This window comes from Camelus dromedarius, chromosome 2, assembly GCF_036321535.1.
Source record: "Camelus dromedarius isolate mCamDro1 chromosome 2, mCamDro1.pat, whole genome shotgun sequence".
Classification (NCBI taxonomy): Eukaryota; Metazoa; Chordata; class Mammalia; order Artiodactyla; family Camelidae; genus Camelus; species Camelus dromedarius.
Genome location: NC_087437.1, coordinates 41,591,871 through 41,615,031, shown reverse-complemented (window position 1 = coordinate 41,615,031; position 23,161 = coordinate 41,591,871). Strand labels below are relative to the sequence as shown.

At 37.6% G+C, this 23,161-nt stretch overlaps 1 protein-coding gene across 8 annotated transcripts in view; it reads left to right on the top strand.

Annotated features, from left to right (window-relative positions):
• The window catches only part of PLD1 (phospholipase D1), a 173,248-nt gene that overhangs the window by 94,119 nt on the left and 55,968 nt on the right, over positions 1-23,161 (top strand). For 7 of the 8 annotated variants that reach the window (XM_031451132.2, XM_031451117.2, XM_031451145.2 and 4 more), the window contains 6 exons: positions 8,489-8,570; positions 14,222-14,332; positions 16,238-16,438; positions 17,480-17,693; positions 18,276-18,389; positions 22,995-23,123. In XM_031451132.2, coding sequence (XP_031306992.2) covers positions 8,489-8,570; positions 14,222-14,332; positions 16,238-16,438; positions 17,480-17,693; positions 18,276-18,389; positions 22,995-23,123 — 851 coding nt within the window. The remainder of the gene's footprint in view (positions 1-8,488; positions 8,571-14,221; positions 14,333-16,237; positions 16,439-17,479; positions 17,694-18,275; positions 18,390-22,994; positions 23,124-23,161) is intronic. The other variant, XM_064492796.1, reaches the window with a different exon arrangement.

Here is a 23,161-nt window from a genome sequence, read left to right as displayed (position 1 = left end):
AGGGATGTGTGGAGCAAGTGTGTTGAGTCCCTTGTGTGGCCTGTTGGCAGTGGGGGTGCAGGTGGGGTCTGCCACAGTGTCTGTACTGAGTCTGTGTATTAAACGGGTCTAAGAGAGACAGGAGTATTAAAACTGGAGAATAAGGAAGAAGAATCATAAACCAAGATTTTTAAAGAGGGAGTTTATCAAAGGAAGAGAAACAGAAGCGAGATCTCCTTTGGGCTTGGAGACAAAGGCTGTAAAGTTCAAAAACAAAATCAACATTTCATTATTGACTGGCTCACACACTCAGACTATTCTAAGTAGAAGAACACATTTAAGTTGATTTTAATGTTATGTTTTTCATAAGGTGTATTGGAATTCTTTAGTAATTATTTATTTTAAAAATTTAGTGTCTTTTTTAATGTTAGTGATCCCAAAGGGTACGTAGTAGTATCTCATTGTGGGGTTTTTTTAAATATTTTTTTACTGAGTTATAGTCAGTTTACAATGTTGTATCAATTTCCAGTGTGGAGCACAATTTTTCAGTTATACATGAACATACATATATTCATTGTCACATTCTTTTTCACTGAGCTATCACAAGATCTTGTATGTATTTCCCTGTGCTATACAGTATAATCTTATTTATCTATTCTACATATGCCTGTCAGTATCTACAAATTTTGAACTCCCAGTCTGTCCCTTTCCACCCACCTCCCCGTTGGCAACCACAAGTTTGTATTCTATGTCTGTGATTCTGTTTCTGTTTTGTATTTATGTTCTTTTTTTTTTAGATTCCACATATGAGCAATCTCATATGGTATTTTTCTTTCTCTTTCTGGCTTACTTCACTTAGAATGACATTCTCCAGGGACATCCATGTGGCTGCAAATGGCATTATGTTGTCGGTTTTTATAGCTGAATACTATTCCATTGTATAAATATACCACTTCTTTATCCAGTCATTTGTTGATGGACGTTTCAGTTGTTTCCATGTCTTGGCTATTGTAAATAGTGCTGCTATGAACGTTGGGGTGCAGGTGTCTTTTTGAAGTAGGGTTCCTTCTGGATATATGCCCAGGAGCAGGATTCCTGGGTCATATGGTAAGTCTATTCCTAGTCTTTTGAGGAATCTCCATACTGTTTTCAACAGTGGCCTCACCAAACTGCATTCCTACCAGCAGTGTAGGAGGGTTCCCTTTTCTCCACAGCCTCTCCAGCATTTGTCATTTGTGGACTTTTGAATGACAGCCATTATGCCTGGTGTGAGGTGATACCTCATTGTAGTTTTGATTTGCATTTCTCTGATACTGAGTGATATTGACCACTTTTTCATGTGCCTATGGGTCATTTGTATTTCTTCCTTGGAAAATTGTTTGTTTAGGTCTTCTGCCCATTTTTGGATTGGGTTGTTTGTTTTTTTCTTATTAAGTCGTATGAGCTGCTTATATATTCTGGAGATCAAGCCTTTGTCAGTTTTATCTTTTGCAAAAATTTTCTCCCATTCTGTAGTTTGTCATTTTGTTTTGTTTATGGTTTCCTTTGCTGTGCAGAAGCTTGTAAGTTTAATTAGGTCCCATTTGTTTATTCTTGCTTTTATTTCTATTGCTTGGGTAGACTGCCCTAAGAGAACATTTTTGAGATATATGTGAGATAATGTTTTGCCTATGTTTTATTCTAGGAGGTTTGTTGTATCTTGCCTTATGTTTAAGTCTTTGATCCATTTTGAGTTTATTTTTGTGTATGGTGTAAGGGAGTGTTCTAGCTTCATTGATTTACATGCTGCTGTCCAGTTTTCCCAACACCATTTGCTGAAGAGACTGTCTTTATTCCATTGTATATTTTTGCCTCCTTTGTCGAAGATTAGTTGACCAAAAGTTTGTGGGTTCATTTCTGGGCTCTCTATTCTGTTCCATTGGTCCATATGTCTGTTTTTGTACCAAGACCATGCTGTCTTGATGACTGTAGCTCTGTAGTATTGTCTGAAGTCTGGGAGAGTTATTCCTCCAGCCTCTTTCTTTTTCTTCAGTAATGCTTTGGCAATTCTAGGTCTTTGATGGTTCCATATAAATTTTATTATGATTTGTTGTAGTTCTGTGAAATATGTCCTGGGTAATTTGACAGGGAATGCATTAAATCTGTAGATTGCTTTGGGCAGTGTGACCATTTTAACAATATTGATTCTTCCAATTCAGGAGCATGGGATATCTTTCCATTTTTTTTAATCTTCTTTAATTTCCTTCATCAGTGGTTTATAGTTTTCCATGTATAAATCTTTCACCTCCTTGGTTAGATTTATTCCTAAGTATTTTATTACTTTGGGTGCTATTTTAAAGGGGATTGTTTCTTTACTTTCTTTTTCTGTTGATTCATCGTTAGTGTAAAGAAATGCAACTGATTTTTGAACGTTAATCTTGTAACTTCCTACCTTGCTGAATTCTTCATTTAGTTCTAGTAGTTTTTGTGTGGAGCTTTTAGGGTTTTCTATATATGGTATTGTGTCATTGGCATATAGTGACACTTTTACCTCTTCTTTTCCAGTTTGGATCCCTTTTATTTCTCTCTTGACTGATTGCTGTGGCTAGGACTTCCAAGACTATGTTGAATAGGAGTAGTGATAGTGGGCAGCCTTGTCTTGTCCCAGATTTTAGTGGGAAGCTTTTGAGTTTTTCACCATTGAATACTATGCTGGCTGTAGGTTTGTCATATATACCTTTTATTATGTTGAAATATGTTCCTTTTATACCCACTTTGGTGAGAGTTTTTATCATAAATGTGTGTTGAATTTTATCAAATGCTTTTTCTGCATCTATTGAGATGATCAGGTGGTTTTTGTCCTTTCTCTTGTTGATGTGATATATTACATTGATTGATTTGTGTATGTTGAACCACCCTTGTGTCCCTGGGATGAACCCTACTTGGTCATGATGTATAATCTTTTTTATGTGCTGTTGGATTCTATTTGCTAATATTTTGGTGAGGATTTTTGCATCTATGTTCATCAGTGATATGGGCCTATAATTCTCTTTTTTGGTAGTGTCGTTGCCTGGTTTTGGTATCAGGGTGATGGTGGCTTCATAGAATGAGTTTGGGAGTATTCCCTCCTTTTCAATCGTCTGGAAGAGTTTGAGAAGGACTGGTATGAGTTCTTCTTTGTATGTTTGGTAGAATTCCCCGGTGAAGCCATCTGGTCCTGGACTTTTATTTGTAGGGAGGTTTTTAATTGCTATTTCTATTTCCTTTCTAGTGATCGGATTGTTCAAGTGTTCAGATTCTTCTTGATTCAGTTTTGGTGGACAGTATGTTTCCAGAAACTTGTCCATCTCCTCTAGGTTATCCAGTTTGGTTCCATATAGTTTTTCATAATATTCTCATATGATATTATGTATTTCTATGTTATTTGTTGTAATTTTTCCATTTTCCTTTCTTATTTTGCTTATTTGTGTTCTCTCCTTTTTCTTCTTTGTGAGTTTGGCCAGAGGTTTGTCGATTTTATTTACTCTTTCAAAAAACTAGCTTCTGGTTTGATTGATTTTTTTCTATTGTTTTTTTAATTTCTATTTTATGTATTTCCTCCCTGATCTTTATTATTTCCTTCCTTCTGCTGACTTTTGGGGGTTTTTGCTCTTCTTTTTCTAATTCTTTTAGCTGATAGGTTAGATTGTTTATTTGAGATTGTTCTTTTTTGAGGAAGGCCTGTATTGCCATGAACTTCCCTCTTAGCACTGCCTTTGCTGCGTCCCATAAATTTTGTGTGGTGGTGTTTTCATTTTCATTTATCTCAAGGTATTTTAGTGTATTTAATTTTTTAACATTAGTGATCCCAAAGGGTATGTAGCAGTATCTCATTGTGGTTTTAATTTACATTAGCAACATCTTTTCACGTTAAGCATATTTTCCTGTGATTTTTGGATATTTGTTTAGCTTTTTTGGAAATATGTTCAAATCGCATTTTTTTTCTCTTTTTTTTTTTTGCATTGCCTTCTTATTACAAAATAGTAGAAGATCTTTATCCATTCTAGTTATAAGTTGCTCCATTTCATTCTGGCCTGTGTTTTCTGATGAGAAGTTCACATTCATTTTGAATCACTGTTTCCCTCTAAATGATGCATTGTTTTTCTTTTAAGTGCTTTCAGCATTTTCCCTCTGTCTTTAGTTTTCAGCAGTTTGATTATGGTATTTGAGTTTATTCTGTTTGGGGTTCATCAAGCTTCTTAAATCTGTAGGTTTATGTCATTCATCAAATTTGAGTAATTTTCATACATTACTTCTTCAATTTTTTTTCCCTGCATTTCCCTATTTCTCTCTTTCTGAGTCTCTGATTGCACAAATAGTGTCTTTTAGTATTGACCCACAGGTCTCTGAGACTGTTCATTTTTTTCCAATCTTTTCTTCTCTTTGTTATTCAAATTAGATAATTTATCTGTCTTTAAGTTCACTGATTCTTTCCTTTGTCACCTCTGTTCTGGTACTGAGTCTATCCAGTAAGAGTTTGTTTGTTTTTTGTAGTTGTATTTCTCAGTTTGAAAATTTCTCTTTGGTTCTCATTTATATCTTTATTTCTTTGCTGAGACTTTTTGTCTATCCATTCATTTTAAGAGTGTTTACCCTTACTTATTGAAACATTTTTATAATATCTGGCAAAGAATTACATTAAGTAATTCCAACATTTATGTCATTTTGGCATTGATATTTGTTGAATGACTTTCCTGCAAGTTGAGACTTTTCTAATTCTTTGTATGCCAAGTAATTTTTTATTATATTCTGGAGATTTTTAATATTATGACTCTAGGTCTTATTTAAATCTTATGGAGAATGTTGGTATTTTTGTTTTAGCAGGAAACTGGCTCATTTGGGTTCATGCAGAATGTTCCAGCTAGCTTTCTTCTGTGTGTTTTTAATGTCAGCTTTATTTTCAAAGCATTTGCAGTGCTGTTCAGATCTGTCCCCTATGTACTCCACCTAGCAGCCAGACTGGGCAGTGGTCTATTTCTTATTTCAATTCTCAGATTCTTTAGTATAATGTTTAAGATCAAATCCATGAGCAGCTTGGGAGTGAGCTAGAAGTTCATAAACAACTTTATAGTGTTGCTTTTCTGAGCTCCTCTCTCTCCACGATCTACCCACTACTCATGGGTTGTCTGTGGCTTCTCTTTATAGTCCTCTAACTAGAAAGTTGTGGCTTTATTTACCCTGCTCTGCCAAACACTTTCTGCAATGACACTTTGTGTCCAGAGCCAAGCAATAGATATTTATATTATCCTCTTGGAACCACAACTCTTCCAGCTGGAGAGGAAAGTTCCACTCCCTCAGAGTTTTTGATGCCTTTGCGCCCTTCCCTGCCACCCCTAGCACCCAGAAGAACCCACGCTTCCTCCTCAAGCCTGAACTTGAGGATTCCTCCTGGAGTTCTTTCTACCTGTGCCAATGCCCTTTTCCAGCTTCTCCTTCCAGGATGAGGAATCAAAGGGGAAAAAATGGTAAAATCACCACTGGTTAGACGGTATGTCAAATTTTGTTCTTCTTCCTCAGTATTGAGTCTTCCAATTCATAAACACTATATATCTCTCCTTTTTTTTTTTTTTTTAGTTCTTATTTAAATTTTCTCAGCTATTCTTTATACTTTCCATATACAGGTCCTTGCACTGATCACTAAGTAACTCATGTTTTTGTTATTGTGTATGGCATTTAAAAATTCATGTTCCAGTCTTTCACTGCCAGCATACAGAAATGCAATTGATTTTTTATATTGATCTTATTTACTGAAATCTTGCTTAATTCACTTCCCAGGGCTAGTAGATTTTTTGTAGAAGCCTTAGGATTTTCCCCATAGATGATCATGTGATGTGTGAATGAAGTTTACCATTTTCCTTTATAATCCTTATGCTTTGTTTTTTTTTCTTCTTTTCCTTTTTTCTTTTCTTTTCTTTTCTTTCTTTCTTCTTTTTTTTTTTTGCATTGGCTAGCATCATCAATAAAGTGTTGAATAGAAGTGATGAGAAAGGACATCTTTGCCTTGTTATCAGTCTTAGGAGAAAAGTTTTCAGTCTTAGATTATATGCTTCAGGTAGATTTTTTAAATAGGTGCCTTCTATTTGAAGAAATTCCTTTCTACTTACAATTTTTTACTGTGAATGGGTATTTATTGAATTTTGTCAAAACATTTTTCTGCATTTATTGAAATGATCATTTTTTTGGGTTTTCTTTTCCTGTTAATGTGCTGAATTGCGTTGATTTAATTTGCAATTTTTAAACCAACCTTGTGTTCTTAGAAATAATCCCACTTTGTCATAATCTGTTATCCTTTTTATAGATTATGAGGTTTTGGTAAAGATTTTTGCCTCTATAATTGTTAGGGATATTGTACTTAATTTTTTTCTTTTCTTTGATTGTCCTTATTTGATTTGGTATTAGGATAATGCTAGCCTCATTATATGAGTTAGTGTTTCCTCCTCGTTTCCTGAGAGACTTTGAGTAGGATTGATATTATCCTACTCAAACGGTTTCTTCGCATTTACATGAGGAATCTAAAATAGTTAAACTCTCTTTTTTTCTTTTAATTTAACTGGTTTGTCATTTTTTAAAATCTTTTCAAAGGGCTAGATTTTGGTTTTATTGAGTTTTCTCTATTGTTTTTCTGTATTACATTGCATTGAGTTCCACTCTTATCCGTTTTTCCTATCCTTCTTACTTTGGGTTTAATTTAGTCTTTTTTCTATCTTCTTAAGATAGAAGCTCTGATCATTGATTTTAAGCTTTTTCTTTCTTATATGAGCACTTAAAGCTATAAAATCTTCTAAGAGGAGCATTTACTTTAACATCTCTGAAATCAAGATGCACCTTACACTCAGTAACGTCTCATAGCTGTAGCTGTCATTGTTTTTCTTTCTTAGTGGTACACACAGTATTGATGCATCTTACAGTCACTGCTGTCCTAGACTCATTGAAATGTAGTATTATACAATTCTTTCAAGTTTTGTTTATCTAATCATTACTTAGTAAAGATCCTAACATAATGATGCTTGTGAGTCATAGCTGTTCTCTCCTTGCCATTGTTTAAACTTTGTTTATAGCATGATTATCAGTATTTTTATCTTTTTATGCATTATCCTCAAAATCAAGTTCTACTTGAGCGCTAGATTAAGATCCTTCAAAGTATCTAGTAGAGTATTCTGCATTCAAAGTACATAGTGCTTTTAGATTAAAGGTGATAAAGACTTAATTGCAGAGTATAGACTTAAAAGCGGCCCCCAAACTGAAGTCCACTGAACACAAAATTAATGTGTACATCAAAAATTGCAAGTGTATATATATGTTGTTTGATATGTCCTACTTTCAGTGAACTAGCAATGCCTAGTAATATACTGTTCTATTTAAGACAGATCTGTTTTCAAAGATTTCAAATCTTTTCCTATCAATTGCTTCATTTTTTGTTTGTTTGTTTGGGCGTACATTACCTTTGAATTGTTTCCTACTCTAAGCCAAATATATAAGTATTTATATTGTATACACCCCTCCTTTCCTCTGTTTTCTTATTTATCTTACCCCATATATGTTTCCTTTGGATACTTTATCTCTGGGGATTTTTTCCTTTAACTGAATGAAATAGAGCATAAAATTACTTCTTTTAATATCTTTAGCTCCTTAGAACCCTACTCTTTTCACATGCTTAGAAGACTGCCTGGCCATGGAATATTCCACCCTAGTATTCTGTAAGGCTTTGTTCCTTACACAGTCTACTCCTGCCCCTTCAGGTCTAGTATTTCAGCAGATGAAATTTTCTTTATTGTTTCTTTTTCGTTTGTTTTCCCCATTACAGAGGAGTTACACCACTTACCAGTTTAACTTAGGCAATGACTTTGAACTCAACCCTAAGGGGAAAAAGTGACGCTGCTCTACTGTGCCATCTATGGCACCATGAAGAAGAGCGTAGGGGTCCATGCTCACACTGGAAAAAGTTTATCTATCAGCAAGCCTGCCTTCTTCCTTGCTTAGAAAGCCCCAGGTTCCCATGGGCACTGCTCCTTGGTATAGGAAGTCAGTGTTCATACTTGTCAATTAGAACACTTGGGGCCTGAGTTGCTAGAATGCTCAATTAAAGGTGCCTTAAACACTGAGGATTTATTTATCTCATTTAATTAGGTAGTCAGAGAATTGGTAGGGTGATGTAGTAATTTCAAGGTTCTGCTTTTCCCCTTAGAATTTCAATATGGCTATACCTGTCTAGACATCACACCCCCATGCAACATCCATCCCAGAGCGGCTTTTCCTCTTTGTGTGTGTGTGTGTGTGCGTGCGTGCCTGTCTCTTCCTTTCATCAGAGGAAGAAGGAAAGGCTCTTGTTCCCATATGAAGTTGTTCGTGGACTCGCAGTAGAACTCTGGGTGACCTGCCACAGTGGAGGAGGAGGATGGCATTGGGGCTAAAATTGCCTTTGCTTCCTATGATATCATTGGAACGTTATATTTAGTTTTAGGTTCTTGAAATCTTGGTTTCATGATTTCAGGTTGAGTCCAGAAATCTTCCTGAAACGCCCGGTGGTTGAAGGAAATCGCTGGAGATTGGACTGCATTCTTAAACGAAAAGCAGTATGTACTTTCTAAACAGATGCTGATGTAATTTTTTAAATGTTTATTGCCTCTGAAATGCCTTTTCTATTTCAAAGCCTTTCATATACACATAGCTTTTTCTTTAGAGTTTGACAAAAGGTAGAATATTTTAACTGTGTTCAAGTTCATCTGGTTCTGATTTTTTTCCTATTACTCTTGAATTGTAAATGTTTTCACCTAATTCACAGCATGGTTTATATTAGCAACTTTATTTTTTTGTTTTTTAATCAGGTATATGGGCAGTTAAGTTATAGGCAAGAAATTGTAATAAAATTTCGTCATTGAATAATAAATGATGAGATCAAACATAGCATTTCATTTTATTCATTATTCTGTCATTTGAGCAAAAGACAAAGTCATCGGAGAATGGTTTCAGTCAGATGGTGTCAAGCTGATGTTGAAGGGTGATTAAGAATTGGTGATGTTCTGGCTCCAGTTTTGGGACAGTTCATGGTAATAGTGTGAAATTGACCCTGTAGATTCTCGGTGAGCCTTGAGTTGGCTCTTTTTGTCATAAAAAGTAAATAACTGAAGCAGTGTATGCTCACAAATGTGGTGAGGAAACATTCTGGAGGCAGGAATCGGTAAGGCCTTGTCAGTCACAGCAAGGTGACATGGTTGATGTGTTAGCATAGGTAGGAGGGGAGTCCAGGCTGGAAAGGCAGCTGGGATGTGGGGGCTTTGTGAGCCAAGCCAGTGGTCTGGGCTTAATGCAACACAGTGGTGAACTGCTGTGGGATGTGTGATGGATGAAGAGCAATCCAATCAAAATGGTACATGGGGAAGGTGCATCTGGAATTAAAAGGGAGTGGGACGAACCCAGAATCAGAGAGCCAAATTCTAGCTCACGTGAGTGTGAGGTGCCTAGGGGACATCTGAGTAAACTCCAGAAAGCTAGTATTGCCAGAGGCAGGCTTGGGAGGAGGAACCTGCAAGCCTGGCCCTCCACCTCACATGTTCACTGGCCTCTGTTTGTTCATTCCCCTCAGTGTACTATCCAGCTGCCTTTTGTATCACTGTTACGGCTTTTCTTTGTTTTTATGGCCCCTGAACTCTGGTGAGGTCCCAGTTGAACAGCACAGCCGAGTAAATGTTACTGCCTGAGAAGGTCCTTTGTTTCAATTTCATCTGCTTCCCGAAACTTACAGTTTTTAAATTGTGTGTGAAGATTTTTAAAATTTCCTAAGGAAATAGTGATACTATTAAATATTAATCTCTCAGTGGTACATTTAGCAGAATTGCTCCTCCTTAATCCAGCTACACCATATTATTATTTTGGTCATAAATTTTTAATGCTCATATCATTCCAAATTGACATTTCATCGACTCATAAACACTGCTTCACATAAATAATTTAGTTTCTGAAAGCCACTAGCTTCACTGGGTTGAAAATAACACTTATTCTTGCATTAATCGGTCCTGGAGGTCCATGAGGTTGATTAAAATGAATTTTTTTTCTTCAGTGTGGTTGTGTTTGGATTTAGAGGGAGAAATTTAGTGCCTCTGCCTTATAGCCAACATATAGTCAAATATCTCTTAATAATTGTTTTTCGGGGGAAAATATAATATTTTGTTTCTCTGGTAACAACCAAGTTGGTATTTTCCTGTTGCATTGGCCTTCTGATGTGCAGTGTCATCATTTGACATAGTGTTGGCCAGCATTGAGAGGAAGCCTGTTTACAGCTCAAATCAGCATCCCAGGGTTTTTCACAGTTCTGCATTTACTGCACTAAGAGGTGAGATGAGTTGCATCATAGTTATGGTACCTATATCCCTGAACCGAATTTGTATATTTTAACTTTAGAATACGTAATATTGCTGATGAGACTTGCACCAAGAAGTTCTTCAAGTACAGAATCCTGGAGATCCGGGAGACTTACAGAACCTAGGTTCTCTGGGTCGGGGGTGGGGAGTAATGGGGAGGTTGTCGTCAGATTCATTTCATTCTGCCCTAGACCACTAGGCACATTCTAGAGCTGCAGTCAGTGACCAATAGGAGGGAAAGACGTCCAGCTTCATCAAGTGAGATGAATAATCTCATCTCTGCACAAGAAAAAAAAGAGAATCTTATCAAAATGGTGGGCTAGAAGGGCGTGGTTGGGGAGAGAAAGGATCTTCAACCTTCAGGACTGTTCTTTAAACAAAACTGGTTTTAAAAAAATGGTGCATGAGCATTTGTGCTCTTACATCCCAATGCTGCCTGCACTTAATTAAATGGTGGGGAAATTACTTCTTTTTATCTTTGACTTTTCATTTTCCCGGAATATTGCACCCTCCCTGGGAAAGTCCTTGACAGGTGATAAAATTAGTGGTTATCCTGCAGATGTTAAGCTAAGCTATCTTGAGCCAATGGACAAATCTGCCTACGTTAGAAAATATTTGGACCACAGTGCTTTGAGCAATCAGAGAAAAAGCTGTCTCAGAAACAGTCTCTTGATTTCAACTCTAGAACAATTTTTATTTTTCATTTTCTTCATTTGCATTTGTATGTGTAAAGGGCCTAAACATTCCTACTGCTTCTAGTATTCTGTCTGCTCTACTGGATTAAAAAATAATTAGAAGAGAGGATAGAACTTTTACCTTTTGAAACTCAGGTGTCGTGAAGTTTATTCTGTGGACTTCAGGTTAGTTGACTTCAGCAGAGATAAGAAACATGGCATCGAAGCCTAGAAACCCAGGAAACAGTCAAGTCCAGGCCATCTGCTTTCCTACTTCCCCTATTAATACTTCTCTTCTAAGCAAAAAATAATTTCCCCTAGGGTCACTAAAAGACATTGGTAAAACACTGGATGCCTCAAAAGTGCATTTTTAATTTTATTTATAGATTTTTTTTTTCAGTAATTAGGTTTATTTGTTTATTTATGGAGGAGGTACTGGGGATTGAACCTAGGACCTGGTGCATGCTAAGCATGCACTCCACCACTATGAGCTATTCTCTGCCCCGCAAAAGTGCATTTTTTAAATTACAGAATTAACATCAGAATGTTTAATTACAGAATTAACCCTTTTTTTTTTTTCTAATTTGGCTTTCATTTTGCACAAATATTTCTCAATTTTGTATAAGTCTGCACTATATGACCCAACAAATGCTCTCATTCCCAAGGGACGTATTTTGCTTTGCCCTTTATAATTTAAAGTTTATGGTAGTGGTGTAATACCTTGAGCAGAAGAAGAGGACTTTATTGCTTTATTACCACAAAAATCTTGTCACTAATTAACTGCTTATTGTGGGTATGGATGTTAGTGAATAATTGTAAACCAGACTATATAAAAATGAACTTTTTATATTTAGTTACTTCCTTATTAGTCATCTCTACTTAAGCTGGAAAGACTTAAAGTGCATACCCTCTTTCTTTTAGAGTTAATCTATTTCAATGGGAAAAGATACAGTATAGAAGAAAATGTCAGCTATTAGTAGATGGAGGATATACTATAATCCATTAGCATTAACATCTCCATTATTTCCAAAATCCATTAGTTATACAGGTAGATGGAAAATTGTGAGATTCAGACCAGTTCCTAATATGCGACTACTGTCCTTCATGGGTAATAATCTCATAAGCCTAAGAAGCAGAATTTCATCCATTTAAAACAAATGAACCATGATGAAAGATGTAAGGTGTAATGCTCTATAATTTAGGTTAAAATTTAGGGTTTTAAACTTTATATTGTATCATTCAATGGGAAGCTATTTTTTTGTAACTGTTATTTAGTGCTGAATCTTAAAATACTCAGAGTGAAGTGGATCTGAATGATGGAGGCAAAAAAATAAAATAATGTTCTAGTTTTCATTTAGAGCACTCACTGGCCATATCATTAGAAATTAATCTGCCCACTTCCTGCCTGCACTTTTACTTCCTATTTCTTTAATCAAGTCTGTATTTATGTACTTGATTATAATAATAGTTGTGTGCAATATAATAAATAATAAGCCACTTCCAAAAGTCAGCTGTTAACCAGAGAAATAAAATACATGCTTTAATCCAGTTTTTTCAGAACTAGAATGGTCTTCTCCCAGTACTCATTTAATTTTCTTAATGCAGCCCAGAATGTAAATCTAGTGTGTCCCTTCAAAACTGAATACACTTTTCAGATACTACTAACACCAAGTAAGATAGAGTTAGTATTTTGAAGTGATGAATTATTATAAGAATTTAGGGACCAAAATATTCTTCCCAATATTGGGAGAGAAACATGGGGGAATTGTATGTATATTTGGCTTATTCCAAGGTTTTCTATCTTACAACCTTAAAATATTAACTCATATGTTACTTCACATTTTTATAGCATTGCCAAAAACCCAGTTCTTATAAATTAGGTATCTTATAAATCTAATTACCATGGATTAAACTTAAACTGTAACTAAATTATTCTTTGTCACTGTAGTTTATTAGATATGCCTGTATATCTAATACTCTAGAAAGTACTACAGGAAACTTCTTGCTTAAATCTCCAAGATACTAAATGCCTAAGTGTAGCTATAGTATCTAATATGTATATAATGTATTTCCAAATAATTTCAGAGCTGCTGGGAATAGGAAATGCAAATTAAGATGTTGCAAACAGCACAGCAATACTGAAGATGCAAACCTAAAAAGCGAAAAAAAAAAAAAAGACAAGAAGTCGGGATAAATAACATAGTGTTTCCTGGAGATATTGGTGGGAGAACTGTATGAGAGGACAGAGAGAAGGGAAGGGACGTTAAGGTGTGGGGCAATTTATCATAGGCTAAAACTCTGCCACCACCCAGAACTAGGAGAGAAAATACTAGTACTTTTCTGTACTACCAGCTGTTGGACATTATGTTTTTGATGGTTAATATTAATAATAAATGTTATTTGTACAGCATGTTAATGTTTACCAGGCATTTTTTAATTTAATTTGACCTTCACCATGTCCTTGTCTATTTCCTTTTAGGCCCAAGGTCTAAGGATGGATCAATATTAATTTGTGTGCTGCTGCTAAAACTCAGGGAGTTTTTAATGTTAGAGAAGCAGACTTCTGAAGAAGTCATTTCAGTTGTGAAACAGACATTGATGATTTAATTATGGGTGAAGAGTATGAACCAACACATTCTCCTCTGAAGATTAAGAAATGTTTTTTTCCACTAAAATAAATTTTAGTAAAGAAAAATTCTGTGAAAATACTCCCAGAAATATTTAAGGCATGTGTAGCCTAATTTATTGCATTGGAGTTTTTAAAACCCGGTGTTTTCAACTAATTTTGGTATAATAAAAACAAAAAACCCTAATCCTGTAACACGAATCAGGTCCAAATTTTTCCTCAATGTCAAGTGTTTGGAGACGTTCAAAGGTGTAAGACTATCTGATATCAGACCCTTTTAGTATTTGAGGCTGCAATTTCAACTTTCTGGCTGTAATTAGTCCCATATGGATTCTCAGGATTACAAGTCAAAGAATAGAAAGGAGATACATTTTTTTTTATATTTGTGTCTTAATATACACTTATATATCACCTCCTTGTATTGTATTTTTCATTAAAAATTGTGTTATACTTGTTTATAGAGGAAAGTTTTAGAAAGTACAATGCCCAGAAAGGAAGAAGAAAAAGAAAAATCATAACCTACCTCTAAAAATTCTTATTACTCCCTATGTTTTCTTCTGTAACAGCAACAGGGGGTGAGGATCTTCGTTATGCTCTACAAAGAGGTGGAACTTGCTCTTGGAATCAACAGTGAATACAGCAAGAGGATTTTGATGCATCTACACCCCAACATAAAGGTATTCGGGTCATCTTGCTCAACAGGGTTTGTTCTTTGTTATTCTGTTGATTTTCAGATATGTCTTGCTTGAAGCAGTGGTAATCTGTAGAATTCCCTAATGTATATTTTGAATAAACAGTATTGTGAACTTCTCAGAAATAAAACAAATGACTATACTTTCTTATACTTCTGATATTGATGGAGTCAGCAGAGTTCTCATTTCTGCTTCTTTTACCCTGATAATTCAGCCAAGAACATTCTTCCTACAGCTGTTTTAATATTCAAGAGCCCTGTCAAGTTTCCATACTCCTTGTTAAGATTATCTTGGAACCTCTTAGATGTGACCTCCCCAGGACATCACTTGAACATTGATAGCAACAAAGAGAGCTCTTCTAGGATTTAAAGTGCTTTTCTTAATAGCACTTTGTATAAAGTACTAATATAGTAAATTAAAATGATAAACAATTTGAAAAAAGCTATTTGATACTTTACCGAACATCTGAAGCCTATCAGTAAATATTGCTCAATAACTGAGGTACATCAAGACAATGAATTAGTAAATCTCCAGCAGGCTTAAAATATATGACAATTACATATTTCTCTTGGTTAAAAAAAGATATTCCACATAGATAGTAACAGAAAGAGAACAGGAATGGCTATACAAATATTGGACAAAAGAGACTTTAAATGAAAAAAGTTTATAATAGACAAAGATTAAATGTTAATAAAAAGTGTAATGCAGCAAGAAAGAAAATATAGCAGTTACAAACAATTATATATGTAATAATGACCATCCAAATATATAAAGGAAACACTGACAGAATTGAAGGGTGAAATAAAACAGTTCCATAGTAATAGTTGGACACTCTACTATCACACTCTCAGTAATGGATTGGTGTATACATACAGTGGAATATGATTCAGTCTTAAAAAGGAAGGAAATTCTGACATATGATAAAACCTAAATGAACCTTGAAGACATTATTCTAAGTGAAATAAGTCATAAAAAGACAAATATTGTATGATTCCATTTATATGAGATACCTAGAGTAGTCAAATTCATGGACACAGAAAATAGATGGTGTTTGCCAGGGTTTGGGGGGAGGAGGGAATGGGGAGTTGAGTGGGTACAGAATTTCACTTTCACAAAATGAAAAGTTCTGGAGATGGATAGTGGTGATGGTTGCACAATATGAACGTACTTAATACCACTGAGTTGTATACTTAAAAATGATTACTATGGTAAATTTTATGTTCTGTGTATTTTACCACTATTTTAAAAAACATGTTATTAAAAAATGAAGTAGCCTCGAAAGTTTTTGGAATGCTTCTACTTTAAAGACATACAAAAATAGACTAGGCCAGTCTGGGGTCATTTAGAGAGAATTCTATTTGAAAGCAGGAGGTTAATAACTTCTCAAAGTACCTTTAAATAAATCAAGAGCTGTGAAAACGTCTGTATCCCTATATCCAAATGGTTACTACTTCAACTCAATGACTGCCAAAATATCAATATATTTATTAAAAGTTTTGTCACGGATAGATGTTTGTTGAAAAGTTATAGTGTTTTAAAAATAATACCACATATAACGTAATCCTTTTGGGGGGAAAGAGAATCTGCTATTCCACTGAGCTGACTTTTATTAAAATATGTGGCCAGACTTCAAGTTAAATGGCAGCTGTCCCCAGATGTGGGAAGGTCCTGGATGGGCAGGAGAGTCTTTAAAAGTAATGAGGGTTCCTCCTCTGCTAAATACTAGGGATAAAATTAAAAGTTTGGAGATTTTCTTTAATGTTTAGAAAGCACATTTGAGTTTTCGAACTGTAGAAAATGCTATTCAGGGGAGTAAACAGACCTATTTTATTATGATATGAAAGACATTTTAGAAAGCATATTCCACATGCGGTTTTTTTCCCTCTCAAGGTGATGAGGCACCCAGATCATGTGTCGTCCAGCGTCTATCTGTGGGCTCATCACGAGAAACTTGTCATCATCGACCAGTCAGTGGCCTTTTTGGGTGGAATCGATCTGGCCTACGGAAGGTGGGATGACAATGAACACAGACTCACGGACGTCGGCAGCGTGAAGCGCGTCATCATGGGACCGTCTCCAGGCTCCCTCACGGTTAGTAAATTTCACCTTAAGGCCCTGCACAGTTTGTATAAAGATGTATTACTAGCGTGATTGATTGATTGATGGGTTGACTGAGAGCTGGCATATCCCTGGAAGGGCAGAGAACATTGAGTCCAACATAGACTGGTTTCAAATACCACTGAGTGAGTCTGTACCTGTACATCTGTTTGTCTTAGTTTCATCTCCGGTAAGAATTAAAAACAGATTCAGCAGAGCATTTGCTATCTCATAGTCAGCTCTTTTGTTTTCTATTGAAATTAAAGATGTATTTCCTCCTTGGGGGAAACAAGTTCATAAACAAAAATACGTGGCAAAATTGGACTTGAAGTTAAATAAGCAAACTTATTACAAGTAGCTGCCACAGTTTTTGGAATCTTCCTTCTTACAGACATACAAACATAAGACAGTTCAGTCTGAACTCATTTAGGGAATTCTGTTGAAAGCAGGAGGTTAATAACTTCTCAAAGTACCTGTCAAATCAAGAGCTGCCGAAATAGCTACGTGCCTATATTCATATGCTTATTATTTCAACTCAGATGGTTGCCAGAATGTCAATACACTCATTAAAAATTTTGATGGGCTCCATCTTATTTTACTGCTGAACGTGTTGGTGACTATTCTGGGAAAATAGAGACTTAGTGAAAAGGTAACAAGGAAAATAATTGACAGAAAAAGTATCGCTTACTTCATGTTTATCAGAGGAATAAGCTCAGTAACTCAACAGGGAATAGAACTCATGGAATTGTATTGGAGACAAAAAAGGTTAATTGGCATGAAATTTCAGGAATGTGGCCCAGGGGAAGAAGAACTGTAATGGACTGCCTGGTATTCCTTTGGAGTATTTAAACAGCTCATAAGAATCACCCACTGCCCTGTGGCTGACCTCACACGTTCTTGGGTGTCTGTTGGGGACCCTTCATCATGTGTAAGCTTTATATATCAGCTCAGCTGGAATTAAAGGACCACATTGCACAGTATCTTATGCAGTTTCTTTTCTTTTCTTTCTTTTCTTTTTTTTAATAATTTTCTCAGGCTGAAACAACAGAGTCTATGGAATCCTTAAGCCACAAAGATAAAAACGAATCTAATAAAAGTCCGCCCGTCCTGAAGAATGTTGATGATAGGGACTCAAAACTGAAAGGAATAGGAAAGCCGGGAAAATTCTCCAAGTTCAGCCTGTACCGGCAGCTGCACAGGCACCACCTGCACAACGCGGACAGCATCAGCAGCATTGACAGCGCCTCCAGTAAGTCTCTGCTGGAACTGATCTCTGCTACGCTCTGTTCCTCCAGGGCCAGACCCTGTGTGCCTGTTTTCAGAATCTGTCCTGTACAGTGGACACTGAACAATGAGCAGTACTGAAAGGTCACTATATCATCCTCTTCGGTCTCGTGCCATTTCAGGGCTTTGTTTGACTCCTTTTAGAACAGATTTCTTGTCTTTTTCGCCTAAGTAGTGATAACAACCACGATTCAGGCTTCCAGTGGTAGCAGGCTACCTAAGCATTTCTAAAACAAGGCCAAGGTGTGAAGGAAAAAGAAAAGTATTAGGGGCACATTGTAAGCTTTTCACAAAAGAAATTTCATTTCTCTTCCTGTCCAGAAGTACATCCAGCTTTTATCCTCAAACATCAGATTTTCTACATTTTGTAAATTCACTGTACTTTTCAAATGTGTCTTAAAGCTCTGCAGTTCTCTGCTGCACAGAATCTGTGACTGATTTTATAGCCTTGTCTAGTTTTTAAAATGATGGAACCTGCTTCCCAGTTTAGGAAGCATGGCATATTTATGTATTCCTTTGTAAAAAAAGAACTCTCAACTTTCTCCAGGTTATTGTAATCACTGTAGGAGCCGTCAGAATTTAATCCATGGTTTAAAACCTCACTTGAGACTCTTTCGCTCTTCCAGTGAGTCTGAGCAGGGGCTCACTGGACCTAACACGGGTAAGTGATGTGCGCAGCGCCAGAACCGCCCGAGGCTTCCGCTTGTGCTGCATGAGCAGAGCGCTTGTGTTTCTGGATTGGCTTTCTGTTCGCACAGTTTTCACGCCACGTACATATTAGAAATGGTCATCGGATAAGCTTCTGTAAGACCTAGGTTCTCAATAAATTAATCAGGGCCAAAATATGGTGGCGAGAATGAAGAGGAATTCAGATCAGATAAAGGGACAAGTAATTATCATGATAAATAGCAGCCGTAGTAAAATTGTAAGCTAGTGTTAATTGTGTGCAGATGCTGCCCCTCCCTGCCCTAGGCACTTGTGGTGTTGGTAGTAATAGGGTTATCTCCTCTTTGCAGATGGAGAAACTCAGGGTTAGAGATGATAAGGGACTTGCCCAGCGAAGTTCCAGTTTGTCAGCTTCCCAGAGATCATGATTCAGACTTGTGATTTAGCAGAAATGCAGATGACTACCTCAGGACCTTTTGACGAAATTCTCAAGCCCACGGTTCTACGTACTGTTTATGAGATGACTGAGAGAGAGCCCAGCTAGCACGGCTGGATGGGAGTGAGTTGTGGCTGTCAGGAGCTAACAACCCTGATATATTATGCTCTACCTTAAGCAGTGGTTCCCAGCATTCCTCAGTCTGGGGACACTGCAAGTTTTAAATTGATTAACTAAATATAGTGAACTAAAGATCCAGTGTAACTGTTAAATACAACCACATATGTAAATCACAAAAACATTGATACACATTAAAATAGGGAGAAGAAGGTATATGGAGAGACATTTTATCTATTTAGCTTACAGCTGGTACCTGATGCCTGTGTGGATTCAGGGATAGCTCACAGTAAATTCCTGTGCTCCACAGAGCTTCATAGCCCTGAGACAGGGAACTGGGAAGTCCAGAGAGGCCAGGCCACAGGCAAATGCAGGGGCAGACATTAAAGGGTTGCAAACAGGGCCAGGTATTGCTTTGTAATTCTGGTGTGCGGCTTTGCTGCATTAGGACTGAAGTTAAAGATGAGTTGGAGGAATGAGGTTGCCAGAACATGAAGCTGAGGGGGCAGAGTGTTAGTCTTGCTGAAAACAGGACTGGGAACAAGTGGGAAAGAAGATGCAAGTTAGGTACAGAATACATTAAGCGATTCAGGCCAGGGGCAGGCCAAGAGGGGTGATTCCCCCAGTGGTGATTTGAGGACAGCAATGTGGGTGGTTTGCAGGTGTTGATGGAAACCCTCATCCCTGCACTGGATGTGTTTTCTATTGATAGAGAGAGAAAGAGAAAGAAAAGTAAACAATCTAAATATCCAATTGTAGGAGATGGTGAGGAACACAATGAGCAGTTCATCCCCTTGATGGAATTGCACAATCATTAAAAACAGTAAGTGCAAGTACAGAAATAAATGTGTATGATTTGTTTGTTAGTTAAATAGGTACTTACTGAGCTCCTGTAATATGCTAATCTCTGTTCTAGGTACCAGGGATGGAGTGAACAACACAAAGTTCAGTTAACTAGTTGGAGAGTAAGGATGGAAACTGTATATACAAATAGATCATCAAACACAGTGTAACAGGTAGTAAGAACATGGAGAACAATAGTACGGGGGAGTGGGGGAAGGGTAGGGGGAGGAGCTACTGTTTTGTATAGGATGGGGTCAGAGAATGCTTTTCCAATGAGGGGAGTTTTCCACAGAGATCAAAAGGAAGAGAAGAATGAGTTAAGGGCATATCTGGGGTGGGGAGAGAATTCCGCCAGGAGGAGTAGCAAGTGTAAAGGCTTGGGGGGAGGAGGTTGGTGTGTTCCAGGAGTGTGGCCTAGGTGGGGGGCTGGGGGAGAATGAGAGGAGCACGGCTGGGGAGGGTGGGGTAGATACAGAATTGTGGTTTATACTTTGAGTGAAAAAGGAAGTCATCAAAAGGTCTTGAGCAGAGAACAGACAAGGTCTGACTTACATTTTCTTCAGAGCAGACCCTGGTGGCAAGTAGTGACCAGACAAGTACTGAATACATTTATTGGGTGGGGCTGGCAGCATTTGCTGATACAGTGGATATGGAATGTGGGAGCCGAGAGGACTCTTTCCATTAACTACGTTAAGTTACTAGTTTAATTTTTTTAATATGAAAACTGAATTTACTTAAAAAGGAAAGTCCGAGGATAGTTGAGTCCTTCTGGAGCAATGATTTGCAAAGCCTATTCCTTGGACCTCAGGGGGCTCTGCGGATAATGCTGAGGGCCCTGGACCCTCTCACCTCCACTGGTAGCACTTCAACCAGAAAAACCCCACTTGTGCTGTTTTACATTGGAGTGCCATGTGAATTTGTGTAGGAAAAAAAGTAAGGTTCTACTATGAATAATAAAGGAAGCTTAATAAGCACAGCTCTACATGTAAGTCATGTAATGACTTAAACTTACATTGTCTTATAGGACTTGAAATGTAAATTAAGCATAGAGTGACTCTTTGTTAGAAATTTGAAACTGAATGCTTGCTTGAATTAGCGACTTCCTTTCCTGAAGATTTGAGCTGGATTGCTTCTCTGCAATGTCAGTTTCACTTGAATGCAAATGACCATGCTGAATGGGGCTCCTAGTGAACCTTACTGGTGCCGTACAGAAGTCAGTTCAGAGTGTGCATGCAAGATCACTGTGGGTTTTTAAGTAGAAAAACTGCACTAAAATCAGCTCATTTGAAATGTGACTAGTAACCATGGTAGATTTCTGTAGTATATATTTTAATTCAAAATCACTCAGCCATCTTCAGGATTTTTTTCTCTCAAAATCATGTTGCAAGAGGGAGAATTTCAAATCGACACTGCTTGCCTTGATACTATTATTTTAAAAAGGTTTTTCTTTTCCTTTTTTTAAACAAAGTGCCATGCTTATTATAAAGAGCCTATAGGTGAGCAAACAGACCTACCAGTACTTTGGCCTTTCAGGCTTAGAGAGCAGGAAAACAAATCACTGTGAGAAATCAATAGAATTCTGTCTTTAACATTACTAAGTTTTGTTAATCGTTAGCAGCCTAAGGCATTTTTCTTTTACAGAAAATTTCAGTAACCTTTGGAGGTTAATTATTCACTCTGAGATAGTGTGTGTGGTGATAGTTTAAAAACGTTTGCTCTGCAAATACTTAAAGGACAGTCTGCTGAGTGCCAGGAGCTGCACCAGGCCCTGAGGGGAGACACTTCTCAGCCCCGAGTTTGTAGATGAGTCAGTGGAGGGCAGGGAGGGAACACAGTTACACAGTTGGGTCACAGAGTCCGAGGCCCTGGGGTGTGCAGCTATTAATGGTTCTGCAGCAGTGCCAGGGGCTGCCTCTCTCTGCCAGGACCTGGGAGGTGTCCCCAGGGCAGGTGACAGCTGATGTGGCTCTTGAAGGTTGATAAGATGAGACCGAGAGGAAGAGAAGAACATTCCAGGCAGAAGGAATAATGTGCTAGCTGCAAAGAGACATGATGGACCAGGCCTGTCAAAATCAGTGAGAAATGTGGTGTGCATGGGGCCTGGGTTGTGTGCGGAGAACAACGACCAGAAGGAGAGATTGGCAGCAGTTTGAGAAAAGCTGCCTATGTACACTAATCCCTTAGGATTTGACCCCTATAGGCAGTAGGTCATCCTAGAAGGCTTTTAAGCAAGGAGTCTGCATTTTGGAAAGAGAGATCTGGGGCAGTGTGGTGGCCAGGGTAGGGGGTAGGGTGGGGACAGGCCAGTACTCTCACTGGTTCCTGCATGTGGTACCATTTATTCATTCAACAAACACTTTTGCATCCAATGTCTATCTGTTATGTTGTGCCAAGCGCTGCATTTTGTGATTTGTGGTTCTTCTGGTTTTCCTGCTTTGTGGTCATCTTAAACACACAAACGATTTAAGTCTACAGATTTCCCCTTAGGTTAAATATTCCCGCCAAAGCTCTTTGTGAAGCACTGAAGTAGATCGCTGCTTCTGCACCTGTGATCTTAAGCTTTTGTCTGTTGTTGTGATATTTTTTGGGATTGTTATTTATGACTTTAAAAATACAGAATGTTAGAACCCAAAAGATCTTAGATGTCACTTGGGCCAAATTCTTCCTTTCGCATATAAAGGATTTCTGTCTCCAAAAAATGAAGCTTAGTGTCACTTAACTGGTCAATTCCAGGGCTGGAACATGGGCTGTCTGCAGATTTGAGGTTCTTACCTTTTGAGATGCAAAAGACAAAGAGTTCTACTTTAGGTGAGCCCCATGTTGTCTGGAGAAAGAGAAGGACATGACTTCTTCATGGCCTCTGCATTTCATTCTCCTCTGCCTGGCTGGCCTTACTGCTCTCTCACAGTCTCTCCTAGCAGGTTCTTTATTCACAGTTAGCCCTGCGATCCATTTTTCCAGAAATCTAGTGGGTGGTGAGAATAAGAATGTTTAATTTCATTGTCCGGTGATGAACCTGGTTGTAGCCCCAACCACCAAGTCATAATAAACTTGTGAGGGTTTTAGAACTTTACCACCCCACAGCCTCAGATGGAATGGACACACGGAGCCCTAGTTAGGAGGCTTACTGTTTAATAAGTGAGAGTTGAGCTTCCCTCTCCAGGGCCCGCCTCAGTCTCTGAGTAGGTCTTGCTGCATTTACAGACACGGGCTCCATCCGGAGTTTACAGACCGGAGTGGGAGAGCTCCACGGGGAAACCAGATTCTGGCATGGAAAGGACTACTGTAATTTTGTCTTCAAAGACTGGGTTCAGCTGGATAAGCCTTTTGCTGGTGAGTACCAGGGTAGTGGGCGGCTGCTTACATTTTGT